Source organism: Watersipora subatra, unplaced genomic scaffold, assembly GCF_963576615.1.
Source record: "Watersipora subatra unplaced genomic scaffold, tzWatSuba1.1 SCAFFOLD_35, whole genome shotgun sequence".
Lineage (NCBI taxonomy): Eukaryota > Metazoa > Bryozoa > Gymnolaemata > Cheilostomatida > Watersiporidae > Watersipora > Watersipora subatra.
Genome location: NW_027045221.1, coordinates 288,908 through 306,436, shown reverse-complemented (window position 1 = coordinate 306,436; position 17,529 = coordinate 288,908). Strand labels below are relative to the sequence as shown.

Genomic DNA, 17,529 nt, shown 5'->3' with positions numbered 1-17,529 from the left:
ACTCTTGTGGTTATTTTCAGTGATTGTAGTCTGTATTTTACAAAGTATCTTATGGGAAATAATCACACCGATGTAAACTTAGTTAGTTTTGTCTCTATAAAGTAATATGTATCATATTGTCCCATTTCAAATTATTTATAATTGCTAAAGCAAACTTGAATCACTCGAACTAAATACATGATTTCTTTTTAGATAAAACTTCTCTAATATTTGTACATTGCATTCTTGTTTAAAAATCATATAATTTATTTTTAATGCTTTTACATGATTTAAAGATCATTGCTACAACTCTTCAGCAGGAGAGAAAGACCTTTTTGTCCAGTGACTATTGAAAACAAAAATAGAACATAATATATTTTAACCCTTTTTGCTGATGGCTGCACATGGCTGCAATGCACCCAAATTAGTGAGCTAATTAGAGGCAATATTTTGACGTGAGATTGGTGTCAGAAAACAGCTATAGTTTATCTCCATTTTGTCATAAAGACATAAATAAATGTGTTTGGAAAGTTGAGAAACAAACTTTTCTACAAGCTGACATCTTCTGTTTGCTGATAGCATATGAAGGTCTTACTATCTGTTATAGTTTTTAGCAGGGAATATTATTTTTTAATATAATGATATTGAATGCATTTTATATTTTATAAATGTATAATAGTGTTAGATAATTTTCCTTGCATTAATTGACATGTTTGGTAGTTTTCAGCAAAATCGATTTTTATTCAAAAGAAATTTGAATTTTGAAACTATATTAATTGGAAGCACAGGTCAGATAACGAAGTCTGGTTATCAAACAATATTTTGCAAATTTGTAGGATGCATGATTATAATAATCTGTCAAAAGTCAAAAATAACTACACAAAAACGATTGAGACATACAAATGACGATCATAATGCTGACAAAAACTGAAACGAAAGAAAACTGAAGCTGAAACGGTCATTCAAATGAAGATTTTGTAACATTTTTAGATTCTTGCTAGTACCATCTAGTACCAGCGGCAGTATCAATTTTCTATCATGTTTTCTACAGATTCGCTTCACTAACAACTCTGAAAGATTTGGATGTCAGTTTCAGTAAACTGGAATTTGAGATTTTTGCTGGCATTGGCACACTGGTGTCACTAGAGAAGCTGAAAACGACGTCCTGTGAGCTGACAATACTTCCATTCAGATTAGTCTAAAGATAATCATTGTGCAATGCATTGGAACAGTTTTAGTCTGATAGAAACTTGTTTATATTTGGATGTATCATGTGACTATATCAACATTTTGCTTTATAATTTTCAATTAATTTATTAACTTCAAGGGCTATTAAAATTATAAAATAAAAGTGGTGAAGCGATTTTCAACTTTCATATTGCAAAATAACTCATAATAATTTTTTTACTTCTTTTAACACATTCTTCAGCAGGACTGTGTCGTAGTACAAAACGGTTGGTAGCAAACCAAACTTCTGCAGACAGTTTGGCTTTACTTAGTGATAGACTTTTTATAGATTAAATTATTTTTGAATTGGTATGTTAACAGCTATTTATTAGTTTGAGTAATTGAAATATTATCTGCAGAACTATTCCACGGCTATACTTTGAGCTTAGCACAGAGTTAAACTAGCTAAAAGTTTTTCTCTCACACAAACAATTGGTATTCCAACTGGCGACATATAAAATCTTTGCTCCGCTTAAAAGTTGTTTAAACGCTAATATTAATAAGTTCAGCGTTTTTTAACAAAAAGTAAGTAGATAACAAAAGGTATGGGTGATGTACTGAATTGGTTTAGAGAAATAAAAAAAAAACAACAGCAAGCATTTATTACTTTTGACGTTTGGGAATTTTACCTTTCAAGAACAGAGGCACTATTAAAAAAAACTTTAGCTTTTGCAAGCAACATAACATAAATCACAGAAGACGAAAAGGCAATCATACTACATGCAAATAAGTTGCTGGTATTTCACAACAACACAGCTTTGTCAAAGAAGGACTCTAATAATTTGTTTGACAGGACTATGGGTAGCTATGACGGAGGGGAGATATGTGAATTAGTAGGGAATAACTTACTGACTCAAGTAGCCAAGGAAATGACTTGCAGTATTGGACAATACAGAGACGATGAACTTGTGGTTTGCAAGGGTACTCCACAAGCTATAGAGAGAAAAAAAACTTATATGCAACATACTTAATAAAAAACAACTTGAAAATTACTATTGAGGCAAGCAAACGATCAGTAAACTTTCTTGATGTAACTTTAAATCTACAAAATGGCAGCTTCAAGTCTTTCCAAAAACCAGGTAACACAATACTATATGTGCACAAACAAGGCAACCATCCACCTTCCATTTTGAAAAAACTTACCCGACAATATAAACAAACGATTAAACGCACTTTCATCAAATGAACAACAATTTAACAGCACAGTGCAACCATTCCATAAAGCTCTCTACAAGAGTGGATACAACGGCAAACTACAATAACATGAAAATATCTAAAAAACCTAACAGACAAATAAAAGTCACATTGTACAACTACCATTCAGCGCCAATGATGCAACAAACATTGGCCAAAAACTCTTCAGCATAGTTATGACATGCTTTCTGAAGAAACACCCACTCCAGGAAAGATTTAAGAGACAAACCTTAAAATTGAGCTACTCAGTAATGCCAAACATGAAAACAGTCATTGATGAGAGCAGCAAAAACGCCAATAAAACCATTACACAACAAAGAAAAGAGAATGGAAAAAGTTGCAACTGCAAACCGAAAAAACAATTGTCCTTTGGAAAGAAAATGCATAGCTAAAATGTGGTATACCAAGCAAAAGTGCAGAACCATACAAACAACCGAGTAGCAACCTACATAGGACTTTGCTCAACAGATTTAAAACCAGATACAGCAATCATGAAGCCTCGTTTAAACACACAAACAAACAGCACCCCACAGAACAGAGCAAGCACATTTAGAAACTGAAAGACAGCAATTCAACATCCATTATAACATGGAAAATATTAGCTACCATACCAAAAAGCACTCCGCAAGAGTAGGTACAACAGCAAACTACAATATGACACTAACATGAACACATCCAAAAAACATAACAGACAAAAAAATAACATGGTACAACCCCCAATCAGCGCCGATGTTGCAACCAATATTGGACAAAAATTCTTCAGCATAGTTACGACATGCTTTCTAAAGAAACACCCACTCTAAGCAATGTTTAAAAGACAAAACTTGAAACTGAGCTACTCAGTAATACCAAACATGAAAACAATTATTGATGCGAGCAACAAAACCCTCTCTAAAACCATTACACGACAAAGATAAGCACATTCGGGAAAGCTATTCATTTTAGTACAACCGTGTCGGATGAGTGCATCGCCTGAAACAAATTTGTAGCGCAATGAATAAAATTTTACTTTCTTCTTAATATTTTTTCAAGTTTTTTATAATCCACTAATTATCTTTTAAGTTTTTGGGGTAGAGTTCTCTTTTTATATGTTTATTTACCTGTTTTGAATTACTATATATAAATATATATATATATACATATAAATTAAAAAATAAATATACAAAATTTATAAATTATAATATAAATTAGAAAATTAAATAGTTCACTTATCTTTCAGCTACTGTCAGTTTCCTGCTGGTGCATTATTCAGGCTGTAAACTTTAACTGGGGCGAGATGGTGACTTTTCAAACATCCCTTTCTTTTACATGATTAGTGGATTTTGTCGTGCTCTGATTAACTTATTACTAAAATTGCAGAGAAGATAACTGTTAGAATGAGGGACGAATGAGGCAATTTTTGTTCTTTCATCAAGTGTTCACATGTCAGGTTTTTAAATAATGTAATAATTTTCAGAAATACATAAATTGCACCTTTTGCTTAAGTTGCTGTAGGATTTGGTATGTTTCCTACAGCAACTTAAGGAAAAGGTGCAACTTATGTATTTCTGAAAAATATTACATTAATAAAAAACCTGACATGTCAAAACTTAATAAAAGAACAGAAATGCCTCATCCTGTCCTCATTCTAAGTGTTATCTTCTCTGCAATTTTAGTAATAAGCTAGTCAGAGCGCGACAAAATCCACCAATCACGGAAAAGAAAGGGATGTTTGAAAAGACACCATCTTGCCCCAGTTGAAGTTTACAGCCTGAAGAATGCACCAGCAGGAAACTGACAGTAGCTGAAAGATAAGTGAACTATTTAATTTTCCAATTTATACTGCTCCATCCTATGTTGAGCACTCTGATTCTAGTTCTTAGTATGATACGTTTCAATATATATATAAATATATATATATATATATATACACATATATGTATATATATATACATGTGCGTATATATAGATACATAACAATAAATTAGCTTAGCACAATAGACAGTTTTATGCTTGATGTGCTCGGTAATAAATGAGCACAGCAAAAAATTTTTCTTTGCAGCAAACTTATGAAATAGTGCTCGCAGTTTTCTTAAAGGTATCATCAACATGAGATACTTAGACCTGATTGAACAATGTTAGTAATACTCTGGCTAACCATGACCACGTTTTCCAGCTTTGAATCGCTGACCAATCTGAGAGAGTTGGATATCAGCCTAAATAAACTGGATTCTGATTCTCTTGTTGGCATGGACAGACTGACGTCATTAGAAGCACTCAACTTGAGCTCTTGTAACCTGACAAAACCTCCTTTCAGGTCAGTTCATATCTAAATTCAGAGCAACATTTTGGTTTGAATTCACACTGGCAGATGTATACAATATCTATAAACACAGAACATCAATTTGCATAAGTTCACACCGATAGAATTCAGCTACATATGTATATATATTCTCTCAAAGTATGTCGTTGTCTGTTGATCTGTCTGCATTCCGGCTATAGCTATTAAAATCTTAGAAATAAAATTCCGAACCTTAAGAGACTTGAACTCATGACAATGTTTTTTCTCCGCTTAAAAGTTGTTTAAACGCTATCAATCAGTTCAGCTAACAAAAAGTAAGTAGATAACAAAAAGTACGGGTGATGGACTGAATTGGTTTAGAGAAATAAAAGAAAAACAACAGCAATTAGTACATTACAGTAACCAGTACATTACAGCTACCATTGCAGTTATCCTATGGCACTGCAGTGCCATCTGACTGTTAATATTGCATTTCTCAACCATCAGTACCCTTTCTTTTTTTCAATATCACTTTGTTCGTGGGCTGTATGACAGGGGAATTTCTAGTAATCTTTATGTGCAATTTAACAAAAATTTTAATTATGGTGATTTGCCTTTGCTAAACATTAGTTGCTGTAGCTGTCTATTGAAGACTTTCATCCTTGACCAAGCTGAAAACCTTGGAACTATCGGGAAATCCTTTAGATCCTGATCCTCTTGATGAAATCGTCAAGCTTGAGTTCCTAGAGGATCTTGACTTGACTAGCTGCCAGCTGACCAAATTACCAAGCAGGTTAGTCTAAAACTTTGCGTCGAGCACACATTCATTAAAATGTCTGAGTTATTCAAATCTATTTAGAAAATCAAATCTTTATCAGTTTAATCTCTACAGCAACAGTTTTGTTTATCAAAAAACGTATTTGTCAGTGAGGAACAACTGTGGTAGACGACTTCCTGCTTGTGACAAGAAACAGGTTGAATTTTGTTCAAGGGAAATTTTTGTGTTGCATTACCAATGAGCTTTGTATATTTTTAATACAATTAATTTTAGCTGAACAATCAAAGTGTTGTGTGAAATATTGTCATAATATTTTTGTGAGTAAAAAGATGTGGTGTTTATGTACATCTGTGGCAATTGAAATCATGACTAAAAAGGTGCATTGCAGAGGGAACCACGCTGTCGTCAGACCATCAATCTAAGCCACTCCTGTGCAATACCTAAGCTGAGAATGAGTGATATCACATTCATTACAGTGGTTAAAATACTCATGTTAAATTTCTTTGGTATCATTAACTAATAAATTTGACATTTTTTGTAACAACTATTATTAAGCCATATGCAAGCACAGCACTTGCTCTAGTAAACATAAGCTTACCTTTACTGGCTTACCAGAAACCTTACTTAAATTCATTTGGCTAATATTTTATTTTCTGTGCGATGCCAGAGATCCGGCATCACACAGACAGTATATACATGCATACAATAATATATAGGATACTATAATATAAATAATAATATATAGTTAAAAACGTTTTTCAATCAACCATGTAAATTTTTAATATGCCCGAGTGACTCACCAATGTTTCATTGCCATGAACTCTATCTACACATTAATATGTGAATTGCCCTAGTCAGCGACAGCACTCAAAAACAGCGTATTCTGCTAACTAATTCCTAATCCATAAAAATTTAACATAAATAATTTTTAATAAATAGACAAATCTTTGGTGACCTAATATTTATTTTATGATATTTCACCAACTAATCAAAATGCTTTTTAAAAGTTTTGGGTATGTGTAGTCGACAGCTGTAAACAAACTTGAATTAACAAGCAACTCACTACTTTTTCTAGAGAAAAAAAACAATTTGTAATTGACATGCGTAGCAAATAAAAAATATAATGATTGCAAAAATGCTAGTTTAATATATAGCTAGTTTTTTATACCAGTTTTAAGGATTAAACCAGCTTACAGGATCTATCCAAAAGGATGGTCAAAATGAAGTAGTGAGGTTGAACATAACAGGACTACAGTAAGAGTGCATTAAACATTTATTTATAGTACCGAAAGACTGACAAATCTTAAAATTATTTAGCTCAGTGATAACAACTGTGAATAATACCCCTAGGAGCTCAGAAATTTTCTAACATAATTATAACTAAATCAAAATTAGGGACTCCGACTTTCCACAGAATGCTGATACTAACGGCATTGATGTTGTTCTGCCCAATGCACAGTGTGAATTATAGGTGAAATTAGCATCGCTTTGCTCATAAAAGCATTAGATTTAACTTTGTAACAATCTGACAATTTAGCCAAAAGATAAAGCTTCTTCTATATGTTAATCGTTAATTCTAATACAACACCACTATAAGGAAAGGTTTGAAAGCCCAGCCCAAGAGGTTTTGAATAAAGGTTTTGCGGTATGCACATTATCAGTAGCCTAAATATTCAATGCTAACACTACAGAATATTTCATGGTAATCTTCATCTGAGTTTTCTCAACCTAATTTGGTTCCAAATTCTTACAGGCATCAGTGTGGATAGGGAATAATTAAATTGGGAAGCTGATTAAAAATAAAAATAACTAAGAATTTAGTACTTTGAAATACATAACATTTATCATAAAAAATGATGTCGTCTTTGATTTTCATGACTGTTATAATACCCGTAAACAAATGCACAGTGCAATTCGCAATTTTTTTTCAAGTTAAATATAAACTGCTCAATACAAAACATTGAAAGGCAGGTTTGCTTACAGGGGTGTCTGTAATTTTTTTTATTAACAGATAACCCACCAGTTAAGTTATTTTGTTCAGCAAAATTTAACAAAATTCTTTTAACTCTTTTTACTAATCATGGCCCTTCGTGTTTGCACTTTCTTTAATATTTCACTGCAAAGATAACTGTCAGCATTTTCAGTTCTCTATTGCAACTTAAAATTGTAGTTTTGATGCTAAAATATAACGATGCTTGTACACGCATTATCTGTGAGAAGTAATGATTTTTGGTGTAAGAAGTAATCTGTGAGAAGTAATGATTAGCATTGTTATATTTTGTTGTTGAGTCACCATGCATAAAACTAAATAAGTAATAAGTCATATTCTTTGTTTTTCTCGGTCAGCCACAACTTTATTTGTTCAACATAGAAAGGAAATTGAGAATTTTAAATGATCTAAGAAAGTGGGGAGCATGAAATCTTCTCTTACTTTTCTATTTAATTTCTGCAATGCGTTACAAGGAAAGCTTGTGAGCTGCTGCTGATTTCCATGTATAAACTATTTGAATTACTTGTAAGATTGCCAATGTTACATATTCTGATTTTTACCCAATTTGTGATTACTTTTGATACCACGTTGGCCATACCATAACAACTATAAAAAAAATTGATTTAGTCATAAACCATAGTTTTGTTTACTCACATAGACCAGGCTGATCTCGGCGTATAAGCTGATTTCCATAAGCAAGTGTTACACGTCAACTGCTGCTAGCTAAACATTTATAAAATGTAAAAATTTAAATTTACATTTGTTCCTTTTTCCTACCATCGCATCCCGACTACTATATTCACTACGATATTTTTACTACCATTCGCTACGATATGCGTGAAACAAATTTCATGCACATTTATCTTGCTCCATCCTTTAAGAAAACTATTTATGACTGTAAGCATAAACATAAGGACTGTAAACATGCCATTTTAACTTATAGCAAATCTTATGATATCCAGTTTTACTGGTTGAACCAGCTCTTTGAACTTGCTGAATGGGATAGTATAAGTAAACTAGTGAGGTAATGCATACCAGGACTAAAGTAAGTGTAGATGAAACATTTGTTTGTAGTTTTGAAAGGCTGAAAAAATTGAGACATTTTTTTTCAGCCGAATGAGAATGACTTTGAAGAGTATCCCTCAGTGCTCAAAAGTTTGCCAATATAATTTACATGGACAACAAATAAATAATATAATGGCTGTAAGCATGCTATTATGACTGATAGCAAGTCTTCTGGTATCCAGTTTCACTGGTTATAACATCTCATAAAAGTTGCCAAAAGAGATCGTCTTAGAAAACTAGTGAGGGGATGCATACCAAGACTAAAGTAAGCGGTGATGAAACATTCGTTGTAGTTTTGAAAGGCTGAAGAACCTGAGACAACTTCAGCTGGAAGGTAACCAATTTGAAGAGTATCCCTCAGTACTCAGGAGTTTACCAACACACACTGACATTGACATCTGGGATATTGGCTTTTCAAAGACCCGCATCACCAGAGGTATTGCTCAGCTTACTTATACACCACTTCTAACTATTCCATCAAACGAAGTTGTTACACATTGTAAATGCACTACATCATTAGTGTGCGGAATGCTGCAATTTTGCTGTGCATTACATATTTTTAATACACGATATTTATTTACTGATCATGCAACCGGGCTTTCACTTCTATGATACCTGAAACTCAACAAATCATGCATATTGTGAATGTGCAATAATCGAGGTTTACTGCAGCTGCACGTTGGTGTAAAATTTATGATGCAGAGCAACTGACACTTCTGGTTTTTCAATCATTGCGGCTGGAATATTTCGGTTACTGCACAATGCTCCAAGTTTTCACCACAACAGATGTTGTTTAAAAGTTAAAAAACTATTACACACAGCTTCAGCCTTGACTGCACCCGATACTTACCATCAACTAATCTAATCACAAATGTCTAGTCTCAACAGAATGACTGTACTAGTAATGTTTCATGTTACATGAATTGGCTGCTCTCCTGGTTTGTTTGATATATTTTAGCTGCAGGACAAGCTTAAACGCCTTCACTACCTTCACTTGCTCACTTCGTTCATACTATTACATAATCTATATGATGGCCTGCCTTTGCACTTGTACAAAAGTTTGGATCACGGCCGACAGATTTAGCAGATCAACTCAAAAATGGCAATAATAATAAAATACTAGCTTGAGGGAATTGGGCCATCATTTTGCTGAAAAGTGAACCAATTAGATTGCATTTGACTCAGAATTCACAATACAACATCATAGTTTTCAGATTTTTACATTTTTGTTTTATGACATATGAAAGAAAAAACTGTTAACGACGACCTACACATCTTTCTCAAGTGATAGTCATCAACAGTGGGGGATCAAATATTTTTGATTACTATATATCATTTGAAATCACTATAATATACATTTATCTTAACGAGTAGAGATTGGCATTTTGGTAAAACCGCAGAAACAGCAGTGTTTCTGCAGAAAACAAAAAACTATATGAACAAAAACATCAATGTTTTCTTTTGAATGCATTGATTTTTTGCATACTATTTCAATTAAAAAAACTATATGAACGCTTCATAACAGAAACTTTAGGCTTTCGCAGCAAAAATATTGCGGGTACTACGACAAATATTTTTGGCATTACCTACTGAAATTCTGCAAAAAAAGGTGAAAGTTAATTATATGTATGCTATGTTTATCTTTGAGCTAATTCTATGCAAACATATAGCTGAGACTCAGATATCATTCTTTGTTTGTGATCTACAGTTAATCATGGATTCAGCAAAAATATAGTTCTACCGTGACACCTAAAAGTCAATTCAGTTTTCTGCACTTGAAATTTGTTTTTTAATTATTTGAAATCTATATAAATATAGATTTCAAATATTTGAAAACCCTAAATCCACTCTACTGCGCATAAATTTAAATGCAAGGGTCGGGCTGGTGTAAAATTGAAATGAGTACCATGTAATAACTAAATTAAATTTGTTTGGCTACAATTACAATAAAACATGATTTGGTAATGATAAAAAAGCTACGAACTGACAAAAGAGAATAAAAATCCTGAATGTGTTCAAATAATAATAACAATTCTTGCATAGAAGTATGTGTCTGTAGGAAGAAAAATACTGTTTCATACTCTCTCCAGCTCTCTCTCCCTTCTCTATTTCCCCTCTCTCTCGCCCTTTTCTCTCTCTCTCCTATCTTTCTCCCCTCTCTCCCCTTTCTCCCTCCCCTCTCTCTTTCCCCTATCTCTCTTCTTTCTCTCTCCCTTATCTCTCTTCTTTTTCCTTTTTTCTCTCTCTCTCTCTCCATCTCTCTCCCTCTCTTTCTCTCTCCCTCTCTTTCCATTTTTCTCTCTCTATCTCTCTCTCCCTCTATTTCCCTCCATCTATCCCTCTCTCTCTCTTTCTCTCCCTCTTTCTCTCCCTCTCTCTTCACGCTTTCTCAACTTTTTCCCTCTGCCTCTTTCTCTCTCTACCTCTCTCTCTCCCCTTCTCTCTGCCCCTCTCTTACCCTCTCTATCCCTCCATCTCAACTCTCTCTCTCCCTATCTCAACTCTCTTTCTCCCTATCTCAACTTTCCTTCCCCCCTTTCTCAACTCTCTCCCCCTTTCTCAACTCTCTCTCCTCCCTATCTCAACGCTCTCTCCATCCACCACAACGCTCTCTCTCCCTATCTCAACTTTCTCTCCCCCTTTTCTCAACTTTCTCTCCCTCCTATCTCAACTCTCCTCTCTTTATCTCTCCCCTCTTTCTCTCTCTCCATTTTCTCTCTCATTTTTTTATCCCCCCCTTTCCTCCTTTTTCTTCCTTCTACCCTCTTTCCTTCCTCTTTCCCCCTCTCCCCCCTCTTTTCCCCCTTCTGGCCCCCTCTTTTCTCCCTTCTTGTCCCCCACTTTTGCCCTCTTATTCCCCCCTCTTTCCTCCCTCTTTCTTCCCCCTCTTTCCCCCTTTTTCCCTCTCTTTCCGTGAGTTCAGGTTCATCATAAAATGAGAAAAATTTATTTTCCAAAATTTTATTAGCCATAGCTGAACATACCGAAGGATGACAGATAACAAAAACAGACGGCGGACGACAACTTCGAGAACTACATGTATATGTATATACACATGGTGTACATATATATTTAAATATATATATATATATATATATATATATATATATATATATATATATATATATATATATATATATATATATATATATATATATATATATATATATATATATATATATATATATATATATATATGTATATACATATATATATTTATATATATATATGTATATACATATATATACAGTATATATATACATATACAAATATATGTATATATATTTATATACATACTGTATATTTAAGTATATATATTCCAATAAGGAGGATCATATCAATAAAAACCCTTGTTGCTTGTGTGTACACGTGTGTTTCTGCATGCATGCTTGGGCGTGCATCTGTGAATGTGTAGCTAGCTGCTTGCATCTGTGCACGTGCACACGTGCAAACATGTGTATACATATGTATATATGTACATATATAAATGTACATGTTTATACTCATGCTACATAGAGTACTGTTTCGGCCATTGAAGCCTCATCAGTGCATTTCTAAGTATCTCCGTAAAACCAATCAAATAAGTTCTTGCACCCATTGTTTGACCTGAAATTTCACTTCCATTTCAATCAGTTCTCAAACAGCTTTATCTACTTTTTCGTTACAGCAACAGAATTTTTTAGAAAAACATCGCGAGAAAATTGATGCAACTCGTTTGTTAGTAGGTCATGGATGATTGTGATGAAGAGTTTTGTGATACTAACTATAATTTCCCAGTTCACTGTGAATCATGGAATGATGGTAAACGTTTGCTGAATTGATCTGGTACTACTGTAAATAATCTTTACGAGTTTTAAAATTTTCTGAATATTTATAGTTTTAGCCCGAACAGTGGTGAAATACTGTTTTGTTCTGTTTGATGGCACTTACTGTTACCATAATTTGTACTAGTGTTTACCAATTATCATTGTATTATGTGCAGATATAGATATATTTACACTGTATCCCCACATTAATACCATTTAGAAAGCGGTATGAATAATATGGCTTGTCCAGTGGTGTGAGTGGTCATTTCCAAACCACTCATGCAGTGGTATTAATTAGCACCACTCGTGGTCTGATATTAAAAAACAAGAAATAAGAAATAACTATTTGCCTTTTGGACAAATACTATATAATTATAAAATGCAACACATAATATTTTAATATATCATTACAATATTAATTGTTTTCTGTCTCGTAAACTTTCTAACACTCGCGCTCATTTTGTGTAAAATTTGCTGTGTTACCATGAAATGACAAGCCTATTCAATTGCTATAGCTATAGAATATCCATGGTGGCTGCCAAGCCAGTATGGGGTTTGGTTGAGTTTTAATTGCTACCACACCACAAGTGGGACTAAACTAATACCATGGCTTGAGCGGTTTTAAACAGTGCTTTAATTATGTTGCTGCATTCTAGAGAGTTTATAATAAATCATCAAGATAAATATCTCTGTTTGAGTGATGCTAATAAAACCACATCATTAGTGGTACTGATAATACCTGCTAATAAGTGGTATTAGTGGTGCCATCTAAATCACTCATTTAGTGATACTAAGATGCGGAATGACCTAATTTAACATAAGTTTTAAAACATCAGATCGTTGGGCAAATTTCTCAGGGTTACTGACACACATTGATTAGAACTAAAGGCCAGGGCTTAAAAGATTAAGCCCAATAAATTTCGAGATTAAATATAATAATATTATGCATAGAAGTGCATGGAATTCTTACCATCAACACAAGAGGTAGCAACCAATCGAGGTGCAAAAGAGGGTTGATGGTTGAAGGTAGTTGAGTTCATTTTTGTGACACTTCATAAAGTAACCTAATCTTTTAATGTACCTGTAGGTTAAATAGCCTTCGCTCACTATGTGCATACTTAAAAACATTTGATTTTACACTGAAATTAATTATATTTTCTGTATTAATTTTCTTATTTTTATTATCTAATGCCGTATTTTGCTTTGCTCTTAGACTCGATTAACTGGTACCTATTGCCAAATTTTTTTAATCCTTTTTAATTGGAAGACAAAGATCAAATGATGTTGTTCTTGTGAACCACCTTTTGCAATACTTTTTTCTTGGCAAAATCAACACTGGGGGCAGCTTGTTACCGACTGAATTGACTATCGCACAACAGGTGACCAATTCACCTCTCTCTCTACTTGTCTGTTGCCCGACCTGTTTTTGACTTCTTGGTGATATGACTTTGGGTAGTTCTTATCTAGTAGTGTTCCCGGATTTGTCAAGATTGAATATTCTACAGCCATCAACATTCATATGTTTGTACACTTCTTCCAATGAATCAAAGAAGCTACTGACATTTCTTCTCGTGAAGGCTGCTGCTCTGGCAATGTAAGTTGCCTCAGGTTGTCGCAGAGATAGCTCCTTGTTTCTCGCCGTAAAACCAACCAGCCATTTTTCTCCTGCAACTTTGTTTGTTATCCAGGAATTGAGCGTCTTGATGTTGTTGTCCTTGACCAAATCATAAACAAACTTTCGAGTAGCTTCGCGGGTGAGACCATAATACCGATTGGAGCAGTTGATAGGGTGTTCCTTGATTGTAGTTTCCTGTTTCATGGAGAACAACATCCTTAAGCGGAAGTTTAGAGTGAGAGTTGAAGAATTGTTGGCTTCGTATTTTTCCACATATCTGAAACGATAATATTATAATTGATCTATAGCATCATGTGAAAATGGCTGTTCAACCTCACAGCTTAATAATAAGGCACCAATGCAGCATTCATTGAAATATAATATGCAACCCAATATAACTTTCACACTTACAGGGTTCTGTGAATATAAAAAGGAAACTACACTAAATATACCGACACCAAGTCCAGAAGGCCAATTGTCAGTAGTCACAGTATATATATATATATATATATATATATATATATATATATATATATATATATATATATATATATATATATATATATATATATATATATATATATATATATATACATATATATATAATATATAATATATATATATATATATGTATAGATTTATTATTTTAGAGTTTCTAACTATCTTCACTCTGTAAGGTTGGTCTAAAATTAGTTTATATGTCAATTTTGATAGTTTTTTAATGTTGCTTTTTTCCTTCATTACCATTAATGAACTGTAAAGATTTTCCTCAATGCTACTTTAGAACACATGTATGAAGAAGAAGTACCTGCTAATCCAACTGATGAAGCGATGAAAGGGTAAAGCACTGCTTCTCCTCAAGTCACAGAACTTATTCATTCTGCCCACTCATATCATTACGCGTTATTAACCGATCATATGAAGCCTGTTAGTAATCTAGTGGTCATATAACATCTTTAGTATAGTTTTTCCAGGGTAAAATATGGTGACTACTCAAACTTTCTTATGTTATTCCATAACTCATATTTTATTGTTGTTTAGAAATACTGTTATCTAAACATGCTTTTTGTGGTTTGCTTCATATTTGTTGCTTATAAGTGATGATCTTGAGTGATATAATCTGTTGCTAATTTTTATACATTTTTAAAAATCATAAACACTAATCAAAATTCATCAATTTTTTTTACAGTCTGTGTTCACCTGAAAAATTGTTTTGCTATGCGATAAAACAGGCAATGCACTTTAAACAATTTTAAGAGGTTCTCAATGTAAGAAATAGAAATATTTGAAATTTAACAAAATGGTTACACGCATTTAGCTAGGCTATAGAAGCTATCTCCTAGAGTAATGAAGGTTGGAATTATTCCACTAGGTTTGATGATGCTGCTGAAAGGTTGTGGCAGTTTTGCTAAGTAAAATAATGTATCAACAATGAAACCTGTTGATACATATCATGCATCTTTGCATAAGAACAGAAACTAATTTCTTAAAGCTTTTCAAATTGTACTGAAAAATTTTGTGTAATGTGTAAAAGCTTTGATGTGGTTGAATTAAATAAACTAGCCCAGAGATAGAAGTTGGCAGCAGGAAATCAAGTTGCAGAAATTGATACGAAACGTAATTTACAATAGACGAAACCTTATTTGAATCAAATATTTAAAACCAAGTAGAAATCTTAGATATAAATACTTGCAGACATCCTTGTTTGCATTTACAATTAATACCAAGTACCAACTGACAGACGATTCCTAACAAAAATCATATGCTGTTTTTTTGTCAAACAATGGCCTGACTAAATTATGAAAATACTGTAGACTCTTGGATATAAACTTATCTTGCCTGTAAGCCAACCTTAAAAAAGCAGCAGTAAAATGAAGAATTTTTATGGAAAAATTTACACACAAGCTGGCCAGAAAAGCTGTGACTGACTGTACCACCTATCATGACAAAATTTTCCATATGAGAATAACTCGTGGCATATCATCAGCGGTGTAGTGCAGATTGACTCGGTGTATGAGTATGTCCAAGAGCTGTTTCGTATTGCTTATGTAGGCTTTGCACAATATGTTTATGATTACTGATTGGTTCCTTAATTAGCCTATTACAGCAGCTTTACTTAAACAAAATGAAACAATCATTTATCTGTGTTGGGTCAATAAGTAGCCTTTTTACAGTCCAAGCTGAGCTCCATCCTATTTTGAAGAAACTTCATCTTTTGTTGCAATTTCTCTCTCGCGAATACCAGCCATGACAAGCGCGCTACAGCTAGTGAGGTTTTACAATTACGGATGAATGATCTTCTGAAATTGTTTATTGAGCAATGGTACTAGTGACCGTAATTAATTACTTTTAGTGCTAATAGTAATTCTGAAACCAATAATAATATTGCCATCTCATCTGCCTCAGAACAGTCGCAACTTGGTACTAATGGTTGTAGCAAAAAGGTCAAAATACTAATTATAACAAGCTATCTAACATGACCAGCTTGCTTATGGTTGTAGTTGTTGAGATTAGGTTAGCATAATTTCATTTAATTTTAGTGCAATTAGAATTGTGCACGTGTCTCTGGCACATTAAGTATGAGCTGGAGCTTTTTGCTTAGTATGTTATTTGCATTCTAAACTCAGCGTATGTCCTAGAATCTACACTACTTTCATTTTACCTGAAGATTTGTTTTGAACTGTTGGTTTTATTTCATCGAAGAAAACAAACATAACAGTGAGAAATGAGAAAGAGTAGGTTCAACGATAACTCACCTGCGCAGTAGCGTAGCTAGTCACGATGCTGGGGCTAGCATATGAATTGGTTAAAATACTTTAATGAAACAACACAGCAATCGCTCAAGTTAATCAAAGAGCTGTTGTTTGAGACTTGACCATAAAAATATTAAAATTGCATTCCTTGAACTTGACCAAAGTTTCAGACATATGAAACGTTCCATCTAAGACCCAATGCTGAGGAGAAAGATGAAAGTTATGGAGCTATCAAAGAAGGGTCTGCGTTATATGTAGTAAATGGAGTAGGAATTTTTAAAGCATGAAATGCTTACGAAAAAGTACAAAATTTTGAAATTGTTTTACTGGGTGGAATGCTAATTTTTTTAAATAAAAAAACCAACGGCAATTTTGCTTTTTTTCATGCACAATTTTATACTTGATTCTCCTTGGCTCAAATGATTTAAAGAGACATTGCTTGGGACTTATAATATAGGCCTTTATAAACAGTGGTTCAAAGCAGCAAATTTGTTGCTTGTAAACTCAACAGGGGCTACCAGAGCTCAATAACTTTTCTAAGACCTATATTCATTGGAGTACACAATTTTTAGTGCTAATGTATTGTTGGATTTGATTGTTAAGTGACCAATCGAAACCGATTTAATAATACTGGCAAAGCAAGGATTGGTTGGAAACCATCTAACCAAGAAGTATACTACTATTCTGGTAAATGGGTGAACTATATATATGTATATACATATATATATGTTTGTTTTTGCCATTTACATCTTTACGTTTTTATTACCCGAACAACGCCAGGTAGCACAGCTAGTACATATATATATATATACATGTAGATATATATATGTAATATATAGATATATATAAATATATATCCATA

The 17,529-nt window shown here is 33.3% G+C and overlaps 2 protein-coding genes across 2 annotated transcripts in view; both read left to right on the top strand.

Moving 5' to 3' along the window:
- Positions 1-17,529, top strand: part of LOC137410003 (uncharacterized) — a 372,155-nt gene that overhangs the window by 144,524 nt on the left and 210,102 nt on the right. The gene's annotated exons all lie outside the window — the stretch shown is intronic.
- The window catches only part of LOC137410001 (leucine-rich repeat-containing protein 40-like), a 99,576-nt gene that overhangs the window by 79,136 nt on the left and 2,911 nt on the right, over positions 1-17,529 (top strand). Inside the window, exons 13-15 of the mRNA XM_068095630.1 lie at positions 4,556-4,696; positions 5,313-5,453; positions 8,787-8,929. Of these exons, the coding sequence (XP_067951731.1) occupies positions 4,556-4,696; positions 5,313-5,453; positions 8,787-8,929 (425 nt within the window). The remainder of the gene's footprint in view (positions 1-4,555; positions 4,697-5,312; positions 5,454-8,786; positions 8,930-17,529) is intronic.